Source organism: Protopterus annectens, chromosome 1.part1 (genome assembly GCF_019279795.1).
Source record: "Protopterus annectens isolate FY-2018-M chromosome 1.part1, PAN1.0, whole genome shotgun sequence".
In the NCBI taxonomy this organism is placed as follows: Eukaryota; Metazoa; Chordata; order Ceratodontiformes; family Protopteridae; genus Protopterus; species Protopterus annectens.
This window is the reverse complement of record NC_056726.1, coordinates 540801318-540825780: the sequence shown is the minus strand read 5'-3', so window position 1 is coordinate 540825780 and position 24463 is coordinate 540801318. Positions and strand designations below refer to the sequence as shown.

At 38.3% G+C, this 24463-nt stretch overlaps 1 protein-coding gene across 1 annotated transcript in view; it reads right to left on the bottom strand.

Moving 5' to 3' along the window:
• Positions 1–23290, bottom strand: part of LOC122806296 (lectin-like) — a 220089-nt gene extending 196799 nt beyond the window's left edge. The window contains exon 1 of the mRNA XM_044076601.1: positions 23223–23290. Coding sequence (XP_043932536.1) covers positions 23223–23271 — 49 coding nt within the window. The 5' untranslated portion in view covers positions 23272–23290. The remainder of the gene's footprint in view (positions 1–23222) is intronic.
• Positions 23291–24463: the final 1173 nt, after the last annotated feature.

Here is a 24463-nt window from a genome sequence, read left to right as displayed (position 1 = left end):
TAGCACTCTTCAAGAAAAATCTTGATGAGTGGATGGGAAATAGGAAATACACCCCAGAGATCACTTCTGTGTCTCTGCTGGACAGTGGCATAGGAAAATAACTTTCTTGGGTGGTGTAAGCTATGGAACCTTGCTGGCTAGGCTTATGTAGGCCCTTGGGCTGATAGCCTAGTACCTACCTATGAACCTATGAACCTATGAACCAGGTTATATTCCAGATCAGTAGAAATCTGCAATCATAGTGGCCATTGCCAAGGGCAGTAACAGAAATAAGTCAGAAAATTCACACATATAAGTCTAATGAATATTGTAGATAAATGTTTTGAGAAGGCTTTACTAAAATTGCTGCCATAATCACCAAGGCAAATGATTGACTTGAAACAACATAGCTTTATGAGCAAATACTTTTGTCTTTCAAACCAGCTATACGTTTATAGCAATGTGATGTATATAGTTTATAAGACTTGGCAGTAGATGTTATTTACCAGACACAGTTGGTACAATGGTTAAGATGTTTACTTCCCATGTACATAATACTAGGTTTGATCCTGACCTCTGCTTATGCTTGGGTAATTCCGCCTAAAACTCAGCCTAAAAATGGAGTTGTGGGTAGCAGACTCTAGATGGTCGCTATTGTGGGAAGAGTTGTATAGACCAATTGCTTTGGCCATCTGCTGTGATGCACAGTATTCTCTAGACAGAACATGGGTTCTCTAAACAGAACTGTCAGGGCTAGCCATTCAATAGTGTAAAAAATGTCTCTAGGTGATTTGGTCACATTGACTGATATTACCAAAAATGGGCATAAGTATTTGCTGATGATAAGTGAATTGAGGATCTGGACTACTGTGACCTAAGTCAGGGATGCATGCTATCCTTTTGGACAGCCCTGTGTCAGTAAGCTACTGGCCATCTGGTGGCTAGTTGCCCAGCTTGGGTTACCTAGGATATTTCTGTATAGCTCTGTTGAACAAAATCTGGATGTAAGACCAATCAACCTGCCAAACACGAATATTCAGTACAGGTTCACTGATGAGACACAGCTTGAAAGTGGATGACATGATGGTATGGAGGAGGTTGAACGCCTTCTGTTATCCAAGAGAGAGAAGATGGAAGGACAGTGCAGCAAAGTCAGTTGTCTTGGGAGCAAGAGTCTACTTTTCAGTTGAGAAAAAATAGAAATAGTGTGGGAATTGTAGTGAGGTAGAGGCTTTAGAAGACAATGACAGATGTCATCTGAATTAATGACAGACTCACAGCAATCAGAATCCAGTGTAAGGAGAGAAGGCTATTCATAATTCAGCCTATGCCCCATAGCAGGGTTGTTATATTGAGGAAAAATGTGTATTCAGGAAACAGTTGCAGGACCTATTAGATAAAGCTGGACAACATGAGCTAGTGCTGATAATGGCAGGTCTGAATACACATATCAGGACAGACGGACCAGGATATGAGGACTACCTGAGTCCATATGTGTAGGCAACAGCAATAAAGAAGGACTTATGTTTGGTAAATGGCTTTGTGGTGGCTGACATATGATTAACAAGAGAGACAATTACAAGATCACATACTAGAGTTGCCAACATGCAACTCAGGTAGACTTCCCCCTAGTAAGGAAAGGGCAGTGGGGTAGAATCAGTGATTGCAAAGTCATCCCCAGTGAAACAATCATCCCACAGCATAAGCCACTGGTTGCCACAATCAGCTGTAAGCAGCAGTTAGAGTATGCTCCAAAAGTTACAGATAGCACAGCATAAGCCACTGGTTGCCACAATCAGCTGTAAGCAGCAGTTAGAGTATGCTCCAAAGTTACAGATAGCACAGCATAAGCCACTGGTTGCCACAATCAGCTGTAAGCAGCAGTTAGAGTATGCTCCAAAGTTACAGATAGCACAGCATAAGCCACTGGTTGCCACAATCAGCTGTAAGCAGCAGTTAGAGTATGCTCCAAAGTTACAGATAGCACAGCATAAGCCACTGGTTGCCACAATCAGCTATAAGCAGCAGTTAGAGTATGCTCCAAAGTTACAGATAGCACAGCATAAGCCACTGGTTGCCACAATAAGCTGTAAGCAGCAGTTAGACTTATGCTCTAAAGTCAACAGATAGCACAGCATAAGCCACTGGTTGCCACAATCAGCTGTAAGCAGCAGTTAGAGTATGCTCCAAAGTTACAGATAACACAGCATAAGCCACTGGTTGCCACAATCAGCTGTAAGCAGCAGTTAGAGTATGCTCCAAAGTTACAGATAGCACAGCATAAGCCACTGGTTGCCACAATAAGCTGTAAGCAGCAGTTAGACTTATGCTCTAAAGTCAACAGATAGCACAGCATAAGCCACTGGTTGCCACAATCAGCTGTAAGCAGCAGTTAAAGTATGCTCTAAAGTTAACAGATAGTAGGCTGAAGACCTGCAAGTTGGCTTGAAAGAAAGAACAAGAATTCAAGGAAATACTCAGGGCTCACCTCAGGAAGAAGAGGAAATATGTGGAGTTGAAGAAGATTGGCAGTGCCTCACAACGGTATGTCTGAGGATGACCGAACAGATATGGGGAGAGAAAGATGTGGAAATAAGGTACATAAGGAAAGCAGGAAGTGGAAGCCTTCAAAGAAAAGAAGGACTGCAGGAAAAAGTGGGAGACAGAAAAGATGAACTATGCAAAGAAGGAATACTATCTGGCAAACAAAGAGGCTAAGAGAGCAATTGCAATAGCAAAGAACAAGGCATCAGATTCACTCTACTAGCTTCTGGAAGGAGACTCAGGCAGATAGCTTAAAGAATCTCTACCAGGTCACAAGGCAAAGACAGAAAGATAAAGAAGACAGTGATTAGACACCCTCCATAAGTGACGCCAGCAACAACTTGCTCACCAGTCCATAGGACAGCAAAGGCAGATGGAAGTATTTCCTTAAGCTTCTGAATGAAGAACCCCCCCCCCAGAAGCTGTACTGCCCCAGACCAGCCTATGATGAAAGAAGAAGTGCCCATCCTAGAAAGGGTAAGAACAGCAATAAGTAAAATTAAGTCAAGGAAAGCAACAGGTTCAGATGATGTCACAGCAGATGCAATCAAGATGTTGGGTGAGTCTGGGGAGAAATGGCTTTGAAGGAAAGTATGGAGAGAAAGGTGTAGCCCAGATGACTGGAGAGTAAGAATTCTATTACCAGTGTTCAAGAGCAAAGGAGACATTCAGAACACTGTGATGTATAGATGTATAAAGCTCCTGTCACATTGCATGAGACTTCTGGAGAGAATGAATGATAAATTAATATACAGAGTACTAGGAAGTAAAATGATAAACAAGCAGTTTTGAGATAGATTAAGATGCAGCACAACCATCCCAATGTTCGCAGTGAGACAGATAGTTAAGAAGAAGCTAGAGGTTAGGAAAGAGCTCATCTGGGCATTCCTAGGCTTGGAGAAGAGTATTACAGGGTCCCAAGAAAGCTGATTTGACCAGTCCTGTGATGGATCGAAGTCTCAGAAACATTTATAGGAGTAGTGCAGGCTATGTGCAAGGACCTAATCACACAAATATGAACAGTGTTAGGACTCACAATGGAGTTCCCAGTGGGAGTGAGGGGTATGCATCTTGGTTCAGCTCTGCACCCACTGCTGTTCATACTCGTGATGGACTATTAGCAAAGAAGTCAGACGAGACAGATCAGCAAAGTTGCTGTATGTAGACAGTGTAACATTATAGAAAGACTGAACAGAAACTTCAGCAAATGATAGTGGAATGGAATGCAAAGGTGAAAACATATTGTATGAATCTTAATAAAGATAAGACAGTAGTAATGACAGTAAATGGGGGTAATCAGAAGAAGTTGAAAATTTAGATAGAAGGGAAAATAGCAGAATAGGTTAACTGCTTCAAGCATCTGGGAGGGGTGATTGATGAAAAGGGAAGTCTGAATGAGGAGGTCAAAGCTAGGATCAGAGGGGCTGTAGCCAACTAACACTGAGTGTCAGGGTTAGTGGGTGAAAGAAGAATGTCAAAGCAGCTAAAAAGTAAGGTGTACAAAACAGTAATGTGACCACTACTACTGCATGGGCAGTAAAGGCAGAGCAGTTGTGGAAGCTAGAAGTGATGAAGATGAAGTGCCTGAGATGGGTGGTAGGATGCACACTGTGTGACAGAAAAAGAAGAAGAAGAGGCAAAAGAAGAGGGAAAAGAAGAAATAAAGATATCAGAGCAGTAGCCCAAGAAGTTCCAATTGCAGAGAAGGTCAAAGAGAATAGATTTTGGTGGTTTAGGCACATGTGTGGGAAAACAAAAGACAATCTAATGAAGAAGATTTGAGGCAGACAGCAAGAAGGCAAGACAAAAGTGGGGCATCTAGCAAAAGGATGGAAGGATTGTGTGAGAGAAGACCCCTGCAACAGTCAGGCATGACTGATGAAGAAGGTAGCAGATTAGCATTGAATTGAGAGGGATGGAAACAGTTGATGTGATATCCCAGCCCCATTTTGAAAATGGGAAAAGGAGGTTGATAATGGTGATATTATTTCTAGGACATGGCGAAACCCTTTGATACAGTGACACATCGGGATATTCTACTAGCTTTAAAGATTTTAATTGCCAATCCCAGCATTTCAAAAAGGATAATGAATTGATTACTGAATAAGAAAATAAGAAAAGCACAGTTGGGATATCTAATGAGTACTGTCTAGAAAAGATTATAAACTAAGGTGTAACACACGTTTTAAGAGTGGAGCAATTTTTTAAATATATTTATGGCCAGCTAAGTTTGCAGATAACACCAAAATAGGTCCTATTGTTTCAAATATGACTGGACAGTGTAGGCTTCAGGAAAACTTATATTTGTTAAACACTTGGCCAGGAATAGTTAAATATTAACAAATGTGGAGTTTTCTACTTTGGGCCATCTGATAATCAATATTCTTATTCCAAACAGTCAACTTTTAGCAAACCCTTGTCATCATCAATAATTAATTGAAGTTTGCATGTATTGTAAAACACTATCATTTGGAGATGTTATTTTATCATAAGGGATACTTTTAAAACTTTTAGCTTACGACATCCTGAGTTATTGTTCAACTTATGCAAGTCAGTTGCAAGACCACACACATAATATAGCAGATCAGTGTGTATTTACAATTAAAATTTGCTTAAGATATTAGAAAGAATTCAGAGATATATACTTGGAAAATTGGGTCACTTAAGAACTTGAGCTATATGAAATTTTCAATTAGGTTACAGCTATACTTGGTTAATTGCTGTTGGATTAGGGGTGATACTTACTTAATTGCTGTTTGATTACTGGTGATCTCATACTGGCATAGATGGGGTGGGGTGGAGTAATATTGAATAATCATAGCATTGTCACAAGGAACAATAATTTACTGATGTAAGTAAACACATCTATTTTTTATTTAGAAGACAGCCAGAATTTAGTATTATTAATTCTAAAGGAATGAATGAATGACAGCAAGAATACGTAAAAAAGCAAGCAAAGAAGTAAACAAATTAGAATGGAAACCAGTGAAGAAAGATAGTAATAACACCTGTCTGAATTTGTTCCATATTTATTTATTACTGTAGCAAGTTCAACTGCAGTTTTAGTGCATTAATTTCAGAAATGGTAACTGGATATCCAGGATAAACCCCTGACTACGGCAAAGGCAGGCTGAGCTCAGTTAGTGGCTTGGGTGATTGACACTGCTGAGCGGGGAGGATGGGAGTAAATGGCTACTGCCAGCTTGTCCATCCCAGGGGAGGTGGCTGCAGCTCACCATGAGGATCTTTCTTGGCAGGAGCATTGAGTATTTTACCCATGGAACTGGCACAAGGAGATGTAGATCATGTGCTGCCATGGTGCACGTGCACTAACTGGTACAGTCAGCATATCAAGGTACAATCCCTGTGGCAGGCAGCACACAGCAAAGCTCAGGAAGCCACTGAGATGGAGGAGGCACTCCAACACTGGCTGATTAGGATCATAGAAGATTACTAGGCTAATGGTTCTGGAGCCGTTACAAGCCTAGCCAAGAGTTAATCCCCAAAAAAGAAACCTCAGTCAGCACCTGTCACCCCTGTCAATGAGGGACACAGGTGGAGCCCCTGTCAATGAGGGACACAGGTGGAATCCCTCAGACAAATTATAGGATCAGGTCGCTGCATGGGAGTCATCAGGTGACGTCCTGTGGAGAGCAAAAAAAAAAAACAAACAGACTCTACAGAAGGGGTTAATTTAGCAAAGGATTATCCACATTTGATGATCCTCAGATGCTTTATAGTTTTTGTTACAAAAATAATCTGTTTAAACAGGCAAAGGAATTATTGTTTCTTCCTTACTAATTTGTTTATTTATTTGCTTTTGTTTACTGGGGAAGTCTGACTGAGCTAGAGGCCCAAGAAGAAAAGCTTTAATAACAATAATAAAGTAGAAATAGAAAATGTTGTAAAAAATAAACAGAAACAGTCAGCAAAATGAATAATTTTTTAAAGCAGAGAATAACAATCATTGTCTATTGAAAGTATAAATGAACCTATGGCACTTTTTAATATATCATGCTTAATAAAGATGTCTGAAATAATCAGTATAAATATAAATGATGTGTTTTTATATGATGTCACTAGCTAATTATAAAGTATACAGCAAAAAGTGATGGTAAACTATATGTGAGAACAAGACATGATATGGAAGAGAAAGACGTTCTGTGCTGTAGTATAGTTATGAATCGTTAACAAAATTTCTATAAAGATTTGTGTCATGCTTGCTAAGAAACTTGAAATGAACTCAGAAATATGCTTAAAACCTTATCAAGAAGACAAAATACACACAAACCACTGTATCACAGATTGCAAAAAACAGGTAACAGAAATTATGCAGATGGTGAAACTGGAAAAGAAAGGTGCCCCATCTTGCCAGAAAATGGAAGAGTAGGGATTAGAGAGCTATGGAGAAAAAGAAAGATTGTTAGGGTGTTACTGGAAGCAAAAATGATTCAAAACATTGACAGATCATTAGCATAATTGATGGAAGCCCTTTGCTGATATTTTAATAAATAAATGTCTTCTTAAATAGTGTTAAACCTTATTTGATACTGGGTTAGGATTGATTTGTATGTTAAGACAATCATTACCTTAAAGGATTTATGCTTTTCAGCCTGTCAGAACTCTCTGCTTTTAGACTTTAAAAGTCAAAGATACAATATTTTTCACAGGAAACATTTTGTGTCTGCAAGATTGTGAAATGCATGAAGTGCATACATGGATACGTAGATGGAAGGATGGCTGGACAGATAGATGAATGAATGGGATAATGAAGAGTTTTCTCGACAGTTGTGTCTTTCGGCTTTTCACGGTTAGGGGTCGCCGCAGCAGAACTCCGGTCCACTAATGATTGACAGTTGATTTTTACGTGCTGAGTTGCCAGCCCTAACGCACAACCTTCAACGAAGGTACGCCCATTCATGCATGTCTCCACGCAGAAGACGCCCTAGCTGAGAGTCGAACCGGTCAGCATCTTACTGTGAGGCGACAATGTTACCGCAGCACCACCACCGTGGCTTCCTCGACAGTAACAGGCTCAAATACATTATACTTTAGACTCAGTGCTGTCCTGAACATGTACCAAGTACAGAGGTGCAGTACATGTTTGCTAATGAATAACTTGATTCAACATTTGAGGCAAGGTTAATTTTCAACTAAATTTTTTTAGCAAGAGTTGTGCCCTGTAATGTGTATTTTGGTAACGCACAACACACCTGTTGCTAACTGCTTACCTCTGTCTTGCAGTCACTGCAGACAGATATAGATTATCAGATCCCCAGGATAATAGATAACTCTGTTTCAAAATACAAGTCAAGCTGTGCATCTGTTAGTATGATAGCCTTCCTCCAAGTTTAGATGAATAGGATTCTAGCATTTATGATTAGAGAAAGTATTATTGTGAAAATTAACTAATTAAGTCATACCTTCTGATATTGTTTACTGTACTGAAGTAAGCAGGACCTAAGCCAGTATGCTTTGCATATAGAAATTACGTAGGGACTACCGCTTACTTACTGTGGGGGGGGGGTCTTTGCAGGAAATAAGTGCTGACTGTTATTACTTACATTGCTTATACATTGTGCACGTGTGTGTGTGTGTGTGTGTGTGTGTGTTTGTGTGTGTGTGTGTGTGTGTGTGTGTGTGTGTGTGTGTGTGTGTGTGTGTGTGTGTGTGTGTGTGTAAAATGGTTAACCCTATACTGGAAATCTGCCAAACGTATGACAATATTAACCTGACACTGGTTTGAATAGCTGCAGAAACTAGCCTAGGAGCTAGATTGCTGCATGCTTCCAGTTGTGTAAGATAACTGAGGATGTTAACTAAATAATAGTAAAAAACTCAACCCTTTTACACACACCTTAACACACATATAATTGAATAATTGAACAATTAAAAAACTTATTAACCAATACATAAATCAATAAATTAACCCATTTCTAAATCCCCCATATATAAATATTAAAAATTCTAACAGTAAATGCAAACACTGTAAAAACAAAGTAAAATATTGTAAAATGTTACACAAATCGATTGTATATACATTAACTTTAAATGTACTTTCATTTTAATATTGCTGATATACTAACACTATCATTAGTGCCCGGAAAGGTGGTGGCATCCAACCTCAATTGCCACCTCAGTTCACATATATCTAAATCTAGATTCAAAACCCTACCCTGACTGTCCTTTAACGCTTGCTGTAGGACCATAAACGTGAATCTATGGCATGGATTTGTCAATATATGTCTCGCCAGAGCTTTAGTGGTCCTCCTGTTTTTAATGTCAACAATGTGTTCCCTAATTCTATCCCTAAAATACCTGCTAGTCTTACTGACATAGAAGGCTGAACAATGTTCACATTTGGCCACATAAACTAAATTTTTGCTACTACAATTAAAATGCCCCAAAAAATGAAAAGTTTTTCCGTTAATACAAATATTTTCACTGTTCTCAAGAATATGCATACATATATTATATCTGCCACACTTGAAATTACCAAGGACTCTACTACACTGATTAGAATCATTGCAAGCCCTCATTTCCAAGATCTCCTTACAGGATCTGTCCCTTCTATAAACAACCCTAAGGGGTCCCCCATCTTGTCCATAAGGGAACTGTCAGCATGTAACAATCTCCAGTTCTTTTGGATGATGTGAGTCACCCATTGGGCATCCTGATTAAAGGCAGTAATGAACAATAATCTACTCTCCATTTTTCTTCTCAAATATAAATTTCAATTTCTTGGCATAACGGAACTGTTTGCAGTATTAGGATCTATAGCACCTCTGAGTTTAGGCCTACGAACACCCCCCACTCTTTTGGATCTCACTTCCCCTGCCTCAATCCCACAAAGAGCTTCAGGGTAGCCTCTTTTAATAAATAATACCGTCATGAACTTAAGCTCCGATAGAAAATCCTGGTCCCCCTAACCATTCTGGCAGCCCTTACAAATTGTCATTTGACAATAGACTTTTTCTGATGGTAAGGGTGCCAACTACAAAATTCAAATATGAATTGGAAAATGTGGATTTTCTATAAATACTTGACCTTTCAGGGTGTTGTTACTGCTATCTATGGTTAAATTAACATCCAAATATGACATACTAACATTACTATACTCATGGGTAAACTTGAAAAACTCAATGGTTTAATTAATATATTGAGGAAAGTTCTTCAACACCTCTTCCTGTCCATCCCACACAATAAAAATGTCATCCAAAAATCTCATGTAATGTTTTATACATGCCCAAAATTCACTAGGAAAAAAATGAATTCCTGCTCCCAGTGAAACATAACAGAATTGGAGTAAATGGGGGCACAAGCTGCCTCCATAGCCACACCAGTCACTTGCTTGTAATATTGTCCCTCAAAATGTAAAAACTTATTAGTTAACACTGCCTCCATCAATGTGGTGAAAACATTAATTTCATTCTGATTAAAAAGATTAGTTTTACCTAGCTGCACTCCCAGCCATTCTAAAACAACATCATGGGGTATCACAGAAAACAGGTTACATACATCTATAGTAACCAAAAAAGTGTTTTCAGTGATAATAACCCCATTTAAATGATCCAAAAATTGCCAGGAATCCTTGGTAATGTATGAAAAGGTTCTCATCCCCTTTTGCAAATGATGGTCCAGATACGTACTTAAAAAACAAGTCTTGGCCCTCTTACCATCCACAATGGGCCTAAACTGCAAGGCCCTTGTGGATTCCAGCAAAGGTCCGGTGCGCAATGTGTCTTTAACAGCTAATGGAGCAGGGGACTGGAGAAATATGAAATATGATTTTCAGATGAACTGAAGTGGTTCTGTTAATCAACAGGCTGTTGTACAGCAGTCCATAATGGATAGAATCAAGTCCTTCGAAAAGAGGCTGTTTGGTTTGAAAAAACTGCAGATCGAGAACGGATACTTGGAAAGAAATATTGAACTGGGGCAAGTGCCTAGGGCTCTCTGATGTTGGAAGCACCCCAATGGCACTGAACAAAATGGTGAGATGCTTAATGAAGTTCACCAGCTTTTTGATCGGACTGGTATGGAGCTATTAAAAATAATGATTAGATACAATGGTCACAAAATTGACCAGCTTTTGGGTGTATTAGAGAAGGAGAATGAGCTAACTACTAAAGACTTGCTGTCCGATCATTACCAGACCAATTTCTCTAACATCTTAGCTGGTATAGGTTCATAGGTTGGTACTAGGCTATTGGCCCTAGGGCCTATACAAGCCTAGCCATAACAATTCCCTGGCTATTTCTTTCCACAGTATTTACTTCCCTGGACCCCTATCTAGCAGGGCAACTGATGTGATCCACAGGGTAAATTTTCTATCACCCATTCAATCATCGAGGTTCCTTTTGAAGAGGACCAAAGAGGCGCTCTGCTTGACGTGTATGGGCAGTCTATTCCAGAGTCTGGGGAGTCTCTGGGTCAGGAACCTATCCTTCCAGCATGTTTTGTTCATTGTGATGACAAGGTTTAGATCCCTGGAGTGTGTGTCCCTGAAGGATTGGGATTTCTTTAAGTGTAGCATGTCCAACAGCTCTGGGTTTGACATGGCCTTGTATGTTAAGCAGAGATCGCCTCTGAGTAGAAGATATGTGACAGACTATAGGTGGAGCTTTTTTAGACGCTCAGCATAGGGCATCTGCTTTAGGCCTGTGATTCTTTTAGCAAGGTATTTCTGTGACCTTTCCAGTTGTTGCAGATGTCTTGAGAGGTACATACCAAACAGGGCATTGTATTCTATAATGGGTTTAATGAGGGATGAGTACAGTGGGACAATGACCTCCTTTTTTCTGGATGAAAAGCCCTTAGTGATGTGTGCCACAGAGAAGGATTTCCTGACTGTTGTGGCGATGTGGTTATCAAAGGTGAGACCACTGTCCACCTGTGTCCCCAAGTCTCTTATCACACTTTCGGTGTTTATTGTACTGCCACCTATTGGTAATTCATGGGTACATGTTTTTCCCAAAGGGGATAACTATATATTTCTTGGCATTGAGCTTGAGCCCATGGCTCTGGCACCAAGCATCTGTTTCTGTAAGGCCCTTTTGTAGAATATCCACATCATTTGGGGATTCAATAATGGCTCTCAGTTTGCAGTCATCTGTGAACTTTGTTAGCCAGAGTCCCTTAGTGTTGACCTGTACTTCAGAGAAGTAGATGCCAAACAAGAGCGGTCCCATGACCGAACCCTGAGGTAATCCACTTGTCACTTGTCTGGAGCTGGATTTGGAGTTGGCTACTTTTATAGTGTGGGTTCTGTCAGTAAGTCAGTTGGCAACCCATCGAGTGATGTAGGGATTAATGCCCAGCTTAGTAAGTTTATCTATGATTCCAGAGTGGGGGATGGTGTCGAAGGCCTTGGCAAGGTCCAGATAGGTTGTGTGGACCATCTTACCCTTGTCCATGGCTGTGGAGACTGATTCAAAGAATTCAATCAGGTTCAGGAGACAATATCGGTCTTTCACAAACCCAAACTGCATGGGGTCCAGTGTTTGAAGGTTGCCAATGGCTTTGTTTATAAGTTCCATGATAATGCGTTCCATGCCCTTGCAGATCAGGCTCATCAGACTGATAGGACAGTAGTTCCCGGGATCCAAGGTGGATCCCCCCCTTGTGGAGTGGGATAAGTGTAGCTGTGTGCCACTCAGTGGGCACGAAGCCTGAGGTGAGGCTATGATTAAACACGACACTTAGGTGTGGTGCCAGTTCATTTTGTAGTTCATGTAGTACACAGCCTGGGATGTTATCTGGTCCCATGGATGCTGTATTCTTACCTTTGGAGAGTGCGTTTTTTACTTGTGTGTCCATTATTACTGGAATTTGGCAATCTTTCTGTATTGAGATGGGCCTTAGGGGGTGAGAAGGGGTGAGGTTTGCACTGAATTGATCTGCCAGGATATTGACAATATCCTTGGGATCAGTATATTTAATGCCATTCTGTTGTAGCTCAGAGCAGATCTGAACATTGCCATTTAGATTCTTGACATAGCTATAGAATGCCTTGTGGCTGTCTTTGGAATCTTTAGCAATTTTATTTTTGTAACTAGCATTTGAGGATTTTATGAGGGATCTCAGCTTCTTACTGAGGCTGGTAAGGGAGTCTTTTGCATCCTGGGATTTTTCCTCTTTTCTGCAACAGTTTCTTCCTTTTGTTGTAAAGATTTTTTATGGCACGGGACCATCAGATTGGCTTCCTTGTTTTGGAGGAGAGCATCTATAATATTTTATTGGGGATGGTACGATTCATGCATGAGTAGATGTGCTCATACAGTGCTTTAGTGTAGGATTCAGCAATCAAGCTTTCAGTTCCTGTCTGCATGGGTGTCATGACGTTTGTCACTTCTGACTTGAGTAGTATGAAGTTGGCTTTGGAGAAGTATTTTATAGAGGTTTCCTTACTGGGGGGTGGGAGTGGGATGTGGATGCCAAGGGTGATTAGTATATGGTCAGACCTGACCAACGAGGGGGTGACCATAAGTGTGGAGCATTGACTTCCCATGTTGGTAATGACAAGGTCTAAGATATTAGAGGCCCTGGTGAGACTAAAGATTAATTGATCCAGTGCGTTGCAATTTATGAATTCCAAGGACCGTTGGGCACTAGTTGTAATAACATCTTTCAAAGAAAGAATAATAAGTTAAAATAGGGCACATTGGAGTATACCAAAAACAAGGTATACCCCTTATCCATTGGTAACCATAGTAACCAAGACTTCTTAACCCATCAGGAGCCCGGCGATGACCAGGAAGTGATACCTCAACTGAGGGTTTTTCAGGCGGATCAATCAGCGTTCCCTTTAGAGTAAGGACCGAGAAGATCAGAGCGAATAAGAAACAGAGAAGAGAGGGCTATGCCAGCTGGAAATATGGATTGGAAATACAAGGAGCAAGGGGCAAGGCCGAAGAACTGGAACAGCCAGAGGTATTTTCGGAATCAACACTAGACGATACTTTTAAGGGGTCGCTCAGCCAAGTAAGTGTCTACACAGTTAACAATGTATCTCCAAACCCAATCATCACAGTAGTTGTTTTTTCCCCTCATGAAGCAAGTCGGTGTGGCCATATTTTTTCTGAACCAAAAGCAGGAGCCAGCAACTGTGAGCTGTGTAAAAATAGTTTAATGGAAATCAAGAAAATAACAGACCGGTTTTGGCTATGGAATGAACCTAGCCTTCATCAGTGTTAATATGCCAAACATCTTGTAGTCCTTATATACAGATACAAATAATTAATCAAGAAATTTAATTGGTGAGCTCATAAATATTCATTCAGACCAGGCTGGAACAATCCACCTAACTTTACAATCCAGTTTTTCTCTTTGGCATTTAATTTGTTGCACCAGCCAGATTTGTTAGTTCTATCACCTACTATCTTGTCAATGATAGTAAAATGAAATGTTGCTGTGGTATGTTTTAAAGTGTATGTATAGGGCATTACTCATCCTTTTACATTTGACATCACTAAGATGTTTGGAAATACATAATCTGAGGGATCTGGATGTCTGTCCTATATAAAATGCATGGTAGCTACAAGTAACCAGATATATAATCCAATCTGTACTGCAGTTTGCAAAAAACCTCATATCAAATATGGTCCCACAATTACTGCTGGATAATTGTTTGGTCTTCAACACATGTTTACAATGGCTGCAGTGGCCACATGGCATACAGCCAACTAGCTTATCCCCAGAAATGGAAGTCTGAATCATGTTCTGGTGTGATGGTTCATGATGATGCTTGTAATGATTAAAATAAGATCCGAGATTCTTCCCTTTCCTAAACGAAAACTTGCAAGTGTCAGATAAATGTTGTGACAAAATATGATCTGCTAAAAGGATGTTCCAAAGTCATCTGATGGCATCAATGACTCTGTTGGTGTTCCTACCATATGTGGTGATAAACCGTAAGGTGTTGTTTTTATGTTGCAATTTCTGTTCCTATTTAAGAAGGTCCTCTCTATCCAAATTGGCAGCATGATTGCTTGCCGTGTGTACATAGCCCGTGCTGTAACCTGTTTCCTGATACCTATGAGCCAAATCTTTGCAAAATAATTCAAACATGTTTTTGTCTGAACAGATACGTCTCATCCTAATAAATTGAGACTTGGGAATATTTTTTGTGATATAGGCTGGATGAAAGCTGGATGCATGGAGTGAAGTGTTATATTCTGGGTATTTATGAAATACTTCAGTACATAGGGTGTTATCATCATTCCTACAAATGAGTACATCCAAATAAGTAATTTTGCATGAGTGATAATTGATGGTAAATTGTAAACCCCACTTGCTATCATTGAGATACCTCACAAATTCCATGAGGTATTCAACATCAGACCTCCACACCATCCAGCAATCATCTAGGTACCTATTTGATATGTTAATTTCCCCCAAGTAAATATGTGTAATATCATAAATAATTTGCTCCTCTATGTAAGCCATGTACAGATCTGCATATATGGGTGTGAAGGATGCCCCCATTGCAGTACCTCGCACTTGGAGGTAACATTGTTGACAATAGAAGAAAACATTTTTGGTGAGAACGTGTTCCGTCAGACAAATAAGGAAAGTGTTAAAGCCAGGTTTGTATAGATCTGATTTTTGTAACCAGTATTCAATGGCATCAAGCCCTGCCCAGTGTGGTATATTTGTATATAATGCACAGACGTCAAATGTACATAGCAACCAGTGATCCTCAATTTGCATTTCATTTATATTCCCTAATAATTCTGTGGTGTCCTGAATTCTGGATCTTACCCATCTCAATAATGGTTTTAGGTGTTGGGTTAAAAATTCTGACAATGGTTCAGTCAAAGAACCATTGCCTGCCACAACTGGTCGACCAGGAGGATTCTGAAGGTCTTTATGAATCTTTGGTAAGAAATAAATGTATTGACTGTTCAGATCTGACACTGTGAGATGACGTTTGGTGTTTTGTGTAATGATGCCATTCTCTACAGCTGATTCCAAAAATTTTTCAATTTGCTGTTTAAACATAGGTGATGGATCAAGAGGCATTTTGGTATAATATCTAGCATCATGTAATTGTCTCTGAGCCTCAGCATCATATTGCACCCAATTCATAACTACCACAGCACCACCTTTGTCCGCAGAAATGATTACCAAGTTCTTATTGTTAGAAAGTTCCTGTAAAGTTAACATATCAGACTTTGAATGATTATTAGGCCTAGGGTGAATCATACTGAAAATAAAGTGTAGATCCTTAAGTACACTGTTTTGAAAAAGACTCACACAAGGATACATTGGTGGGACAAAGGTGGATTTGTGGTATTTAAATGTATCCACAGTTGAACAATCAGAAGTATTATCATGAAAATACAGGTTAAGATTGCGCAATCTACAAAATGCTATCATATCCTGTGCTAATGTATCTTCTGGAACAAAAAAAAATGGTATAAAAGAAAGACCTTTATTTAACAGAGTTATTTGTGAGTCAGATAATGTTACATCAGAGATGTTTAATACATTTGTACAAGAACCAATGTTTATTTGATCGTCAGAAGTTCCATCAATCCCTCCTAACATTTTATTTTTCCGATGTTTTCTACCTCCCTTCTTGTAAGGCCTAAAGGGACCATACTATTGTTGCGTTTAGAAGTGGGAGTGGGGTCTGCTGTTTGTCCAAATCTGTATCATAAGAAGAATCTGCCCCAGATGAATCCGTATATGTACTATGTTTTCTAAGAATGGACTTGGGACATTTCCGTTTAGGGGTAGTGTTAGTTTTGTTATTCCATCCTTCAAATCTAACATGTCTAGTATGTTGAAAAGGATGGCCTTTGTCATAATCAGTTTGATCTCTTTGAAATTTTTTGTGTTTCCTGTCTCTAAGCTGTTGCTCAAAAGTTAATAAGTCCGAACTAAGTTTAGTCATTTGGGTAGAATAAAAAGGTTGATCCATATGCTGATTACTTTCCTCACATAATTTACTGACATTGATAATTTCCTTATCAATGACTCGTTCATAGTATCTAGATGATGTTTCCGCAAATCTCATAAAACAATTTTGTTGTATTGCCGACCATTCACTAGTTAGTTGCTCATCCAATTCAGTGACTAGTGGCTGGATTTTGACTCTGAGCCCTCTGGGAGTTATCCCTTTGACCATGTACACTTTAAATAATTTGAGGTGCCAAATGTTAGATCTTCACAGTTTCATATTTCTATTATGTTGTTGAAACAGCCTATCACAATGAGTTTGTGGATTTTCAATAATATTTATGCTATTGTCATTATACCGCTCCCCAATACCAAAGACACCCAAATCTTCCTTATCTGAAGAAAGCCTGGCCAGAATCTGATTTAGATCCATTGTATTAGATTGGCAATAGATGAAAAATCAGGGTTCCACAAAGATTTGGTTCATAAGTCTCAGGAAAGAGGTTACAGCATGGGCTATATACACACGGCAAGCAATCATGCTGCCAATTTGTATAGACAGGACCTTCTTAAATAGAAACAGAAATTGCAACATAAAAACAACACCTTACGGTTTATCACCACATATGGTAAGAACACCAACAGAGTCATTGATGCCATCAGATGACTTTGGAACATCCTTTTAGCAGATAACTTTATGCCACAACATATATCTGACACTTGCAAGTTTTCGTTTAGGAAAGGGAAGAATCTCGGATCTAATTTTAATCATTACAAGCATCATCATGAACCATCACACCAGAACATGATTCAAACTTCCATTTCTGGGGATAAGCTAGTTGGCTGTATGCCATGTGGCCACTGCAGCCATTGTAAACATGTGTTGAAGACCAAGCACTTCTCTAGCAGTAATTGTGGGACCATATTTGATATGAGGTTTTTTGCAAACTGCAGCACAGATTGGATTATATAAATGGGTACTTGTAGCTGCCATGCATTTTATATAGGACAGACATCCAGACCCCTCAGATTACGTATTTCCGAACATCTTAGTGATGCCAAATGTAAAAGAATGAGTAATGCCCTATACAAACACACTTTAAAACATACCACAGCAACATTTCATTTTACTATCATTGACAAGATAGTAGGTGATAGAACTAACAAATCTGGCTGGCACAGCAAATTAAATGCTAAAGAGAAAAAATGAATTGTAAAGTTAGGTGGATTGTTCCAGCCTGGTCTAAATGAATATTTATGATCTCACCAATTAAATTTCTTGATTAATTATTTGTATCTGTATATAAGGACTATAAGATGTTTGGCATATTAACACTGATGAAGGCTAGGTTAATTCCATAGCCAAAACCGGTCTGTTATTTTCTTGTTTTCCATTAAACTATTTTTACACAGCTCACAGTTGCTGGCTCTTGCTTTGGTTTGGTTATGTTTGATTGAGCCGTGCAATCACTTCCATGCAGGGGACCTTTTTTCGCATGTTTTTTTCTGAAACATTAAACGATTCAAAGGATAGTGAACTGAATAGTTTGGAGTGGGTTTTGAAATGTGAAGGTATGGGTTCAAATGTTTTTGACTCTGGTAATGATAGGGTAAACACTGACAGTCTCAAAAATATCGAACAAAAGGGTTTGGGTCAATTGATGGATGCCGCTTTTGAATGTGGTTCTGAGTGTAATGTGGCATGTTTTGGTAGTGGTGTGAGCACTTGTCTAACCATTGACTTAAACGATGGACTTATTGACAATGGGCAAGCTGTTTTGTGGCAATTGGTTGATGTTAACCCTACAAGTGCCTATGATCGTAATAATGTACGTTTTGGCAGCAGTCGGATTATTTGCTCACCTTATAAGTCAAATGATAGCAGGTGAGTTAATGTGGATAATGTGCAAGTTGGTTCGAACCAATTGATTAATGTTGCTTTTGGAAGGGATTCTGAATTTTGTAGCAGTTTGAGCATTTATACACCTCACAGTTTAAAAGACAGTGGGTGAGTTTCTGTTGAGCCCCAATGAAGACTGGGCCTTTATTGCCGGACAGTCTGGGCAGTGACAACAGTTGGATGAACACAGAATTTTTATGTGACAATGGACAAATTGATTTCGATATTTTATTTAATGTTATAGCCGAATGTAACAATATATGTGATAACAGTGGCCAACCATTAATGTCAACTCAGCCGTGATTATAAAATTTACAATTATTCTAAAAACTTTTTCAGCACAGTGCATGCTGACTTGTTATCTAAGGGATTTACTTTTGTGCCATGCAGGCATGGGGACCTGTCCAACATTTTAATAGATTTAAAACTTTTCACACATAAAATGAATTTGAAAGTATGGTTTAATGGGGGAAGTTGTGTGTAACAAGGTAATGTGTTAAAATGACCAAGTTATTTTAATCCCCCTTGAATAATAGTATAGGATTGTATGAGAGAGTATGTGAAACAGATATAAGGGATGGTTATAGACAGTGACCTTTTAAGTCACACAGTAATTTGTTACCAAATGAAAAAGTCCTAATTACTGGAATTGGCCAGGGATACCAGCATCCAGATAATGAAGCCATACAAGGGTACTTGGGCTGTAATTCTTGATAAATGTGATTATTCTGATAAGATGTCAGCCCTGTTGACTGAAGATACTTATAGTGAAAGTAATCTTAATGAAATTCATACAGCTTATAAGAAATTGGACCTTTAAATAGAGGATATGTTATATCAAGGGCAAATTAAAGAAAAAGATTATCAGTTCTTAAGAAAGGATTACCCAGTAATACCAAACATTTTTGGCATCCCCAAAATCCACAACAGCCTTGACCCTTTGCAGTTTAGGCCCATTGTGGATGGTAAGAGGGCCAAGACTTGTTTTTTAAGTAAGTACCTGGACCATCATTTGCAAAAGGGGATGAGAACCTTTTTGTACATTACCAAGGATTCCTGCCATTTTTTGGATCATTTAAATGGGGTTATTATCACTGAAAACACTTTTTTGGTTACTATAGATGTATGTAACCTGTTTTCTGTGATACCCCTTGATGTTGGTTTAGAATGGCTAGGAGTGCAACTGGGTCAAACTAATCTTTTTGATCAGGATGAAATTAATGTTTTTACCACATTGATGGAGGCAGTGTTAACTAATAATTTTTTACATTTTGAGGGACAATATTACAAGCAAGTGACTGGTGTGGCTATGGGGGCAGCTTGTGCCCCATTTATGCCAATTTTGTTATGTCTCACTGGGAGCAGGAATTCATTTTTTCTAGTGAATTTTGGGCATGTATAAATATTACATGAGATTTTTGGATGACATTTTTATTGTGTGGGATGGACAGGAAGAAATGTTGAAGAACTTTCTTCAATATATTAATCAAACTGTCGAGTTTTTCAAGTTTACCCATGAATATAGTTATGTTAGTGTGTCATATTTGGATGTTAATTTAACCATAGACAGCAGTAACAACACCCTGAGGTCAAGTATTTATAGAAAATACACATTTTCCAATTCATATTTAGAATTTTGTAGTTCACAGGGTAAAGAAATTCCTTATGATCCCATCTGGAACAGCAGCCAATAAAGTTGTTTTATGCCTCACAGAGTTGGCAAAAAGTCTATGGTCAAAGGACAATTTGTAAGGGCTGCCAGAATGGTTACGATGGACCAGGATTTTCTATTGGAGCTTAATTTTATGACGGAACTATTTGTTAAAAAGAGGCTACCCTGAAACTTATTGTGGGATTTTGGCAGGGGAAGTGAGATCCAAATGAGTGGGGGGTGTTTATAGGCCTATACTCAGAGGTGCTATAGATCCTAGTACTGCAAACAGTTCCATTATGCCAAGAAATTGTAACTTAGATTCAAGAAGAAAAATGGAGAGTGGATTATTGTTCATTAGCACCTTTAATCAGGATGCCCAGTGGGTGACTCACATCATCCAAAAGAACTGGAGATTGTTACATGCCAGCAGTTCCCTTATGGACAAGATGGGTGGACCCCCCCCGTGGGTTGTTTACAGAAGGGACAGATCCTTCAATGAGATTTTGGAAATGGGGGCTCGTAATGATTCTAATCAGTGTAGTAGAGTCCTTGGTAATTTCAAGTGTGGCAGATGTAATGTATGTGTGCATATTCTTGAGACCAGTGAAAATATTTTTATTAACGGAAAAACTTTTCATTTTTATGGGCATTTTAATTGTAGTATCAAAAATTTAGTTTATATGTCCAAATGTGAAAAAGTTTCAGCCTTCTATGTCGGTAAGACTAGCAGGCATTTTAAGGATAGAATTAGGGAACACATTGTTGGCATTAAAAACAGGAGGACCACTAATGCTCTGGCAAAACATATATTGAAAAATCCATGCCATAGATTCATGTTTATGGTCCTACAGCAAGTGTTAAAGAACAGGCAGAATAGGGTTTTGGATCTAGATTTAGATATACATGAACTGAGGTGGCAATTGAGGTTGGATGCCACCACCTTTCTGGGCATTAATGATAGTGTTAGCATAGCAGCAATATTAAAATTAAAGCACATTTTAGGTTAATGTATATACAATCAAGTTGTGTAACATTTGCAATATTTTACTTTGTTTTTACAGAGTTTGCATTTACTGTTAGAATTAACATGCATTTATGGGGATTTAGAAATGGGTTAATTTATTGATTTATGTAATGGTTAATAAGTTTTCTAATTGTTCAATTATTCAATTATATGTGTGTTAAGGTGTATATAAAAGGGTTGAGTTTTTTACTATTATTTGTTCTGAAGAATTCCAACAGAGATTGGATGAAAGCGCTTAACCTGTGGAATAAAGAGTTTGGAATTCAGCTTCCGTGTCCTGGTGCGTTTTACCTTTGTGAAGTGTTGATACCTTTGGGTTACAGAATAGGTTTCAGTCTTGAAAGTGGTCTAACAATGGTCAACTACAGGCATATTTCACAGGGTAAAGAAATTCCTTATGATCCCATCTGGAACAGCAGCCAATAAAGTTGTTTTATGCCTCACAGAGATCAAATTTTTATATACAGCGAATGAGATCATTTAAGCAATGACAATACTTGCAATATAAATAAAACCAAATTACAAATCAGTCCACTTTTCCAACTGTTATACATCCATCTGGAATGCCAGTGGCAGTGATTTATTGCTGAAAATGGGCCATCAGAGGAACAGCCTGAAGATGAGCACTATTAGGGCTTAAGGAGGGCACAAGTATATATCATATGCTCAGATTACTTGTACGGATAAAGAATGATAGGCAAGTTGGTTGACAGATACTGAGGACCACAATGGATGTGCACACAACAGAAGCATGTCACTGTGCCCTCCTAAAGAGAACAATCCTTGTTCCAGGGTAATACTAAATGACCCAGGGTCTAAACATAGCTAGCATCTTGCCTGTTGATCTGAGATGCACTTATGAATACATAGCAGTCTGTTGAAGAACATTGAAGGATGGAGAAGAAGAGGAACCTCTGTAAATGTTGCATACTGGTATGCATACATATATTCCTATATGATACTCTGGACCTTAAGGGATCACAGAACTATTTTATACATGACAATAACATGTGCAATTCATCCAAGAGGCAGAGATATCCCCCACAAAAGTAATGAAGGGGTAATGCAATTTCAATGGTTCCCCTTTTTCAATAAGGTATGCAGTTGTGCTGGTTATGAAAACCATGTTGCATCAGTTCAAAGATGGCTCAACTCCTTTACTAAACATATGACAAAAGCCATGGTTGATGATGCATTGTGTATAAGTATTATTATAACAGAAAGGAATAGATAAGGAACTAACAGGATCATAGGAGATTACTAGGCTATTGATCTGGAAGTCATTTCAAGCCTAGCCATTTCATCCCAATGTAATACCATAGAAATATTAGTTAATACCCACGATTGCATTTAGTAATGGTTACCCATGTCCAGAAGGGTTGTGGACACTATTCCCAGTAAGAATTTATGGTGCCCCATTCACTTTTGAGACAGTGACAAAGACAACAGTCATTGGTCTGTGTAATAACCTTTATACACATCATTTAGCACAGTACCAAAGGATAGCATCTTCCAGAAATGGAAATGGATACTGGTCAGCAGTTGATCAGTTTATGAAATGAGAGTAAACAGCTACCACTTTGATACACACAGCTGAATAATGTTGAAGGCGCCGCAGTAACCTAAAATAATCCCTATAATCAAATAGTGCCACAACTAATGCAATATATGCTTTCTATATAAGATGTGGTGATCTCAGAGCTGATTATCAGAAGAAGACTGGCCCTCTTTGCTCAGAATGGGTAGGTTAAACTGTAATACAGTTTAGTCTGTTTTCATAGAAAAGGGCAGAACTATGAAGAACAGACAGCCAGAAGAAACAGTATGGAAAAATTAAAATGAGAATATTCATAAAGTCATGTAAGAGAAGTAAAAGATTCAAAATGAGAACCTGATACAAGACCCATTTGTTTTCTCTTACTTTAAAAGTAAGCAATACAAAGAAATAAACTAAATGTGCCTCAGAGTACCTGCATATTACAGATGTTTCCATTGTAGTGAACTGTCTCTAGAATAATGGTATATGGTTGTTAATCTTACTACAATGGTTAAAATGATATTCATTGTATAATCCCCGTTTTAAGAGAAAAACTGCTGAAGCTAAATCACATGACTAGATGTTTTTCTTCTATGCTGTAATGTGGTATAATGCCCAAAGCACTGGGATCAGCAGTTATACCCAATTAAAAAATGTAGCCAAGCCAAGGAATACGTACCTGAGAGACAGAAGCACAGGAAAACCAGTGACACAATATGTGTTTTCATGTTGGAAACTACCTACAAAAGACAACAATTTAAATTCAGTTCTCTTTTTGATCATTTAGAATGATTGTAGCATATCTGTCAGTTGCATTACTCAGCACAAATAAAAAATAAAAAAGGCAAAGAGGAGGATTGTGACGTGGAAGTGTATATTCACAACCATCTAAACATATTTTGAAAGTCTGCACTGATTTTACATTTTTATTTCCAAATTAGAATGACATGTCCATCGCTTTGAAATTAGAACAAAATCACACTACAGATAAATAGCTTAAATATTTTTGCCAAGACATCACAATTTAGTATTAGATTTGAAATATGCTATTTGAAGCTATTACATTTTCAAAATCATTCAAGTTATTAATGAATTTCAGAAAAAAAATATGCAATTAATAAGAATTATATGTTATCATGTATAAAATATTTTAGTCTCTATGAATAAATGGATTATATCACATTAAAGCTGGTAATGTGCACAATTTACACAGAACCAAACATCAGCTTTTACTCCCAATTACACAGATGGTTTTACAACATGAAAAAATACATCAACTCTACACATAAAAGCAAATTCAGCCTCAGTGCTGATTGTTTTATTTATGTTTGTTTAAAGAACACCTCACATGCAAAGTACAAAATACAAATTTATTAAGCACATTTAATATAAAACATCTTCATCAGAATTAATTTACTTGAAGTGCTTCTCTCTTTAAAAAACTAATCAATTAGCCTTCATAATCCCTCCCACTATAAACGCATCTTGCAATTATTGTTCCTTTTCAGCTCACATTTGTAATTCATGGCCCCACTGAGACAAGGGGAAGAATAATAATTCAACAAAATGTGTTACTTCATTTCATAAAATTCCACTTCATCTTCTCTGCTACCATTAAAATCTTCAGAAACAAAATCAGCCACAGAAAACAAAAATCTTTTGAACCAACTATAAACTGTTGAATGTCTAGCTAAAGCATTCATAGTGTTTGTATTGTTATTGCGTAATGATATCCATAAATTCTCTTACTAAAAATCCTGTTAGTTTTATCTATGTAATGTGTATCACATGCCACACATTGAGCATAGTAAACAATGTAATTTGAACCACACATGAAAAACCCAGGACTATCATATATTCTCTGAGCTAAAAGCACAATAAAGGTTCAGACTGTTAGAAATGTATCTATGCATACTGCAT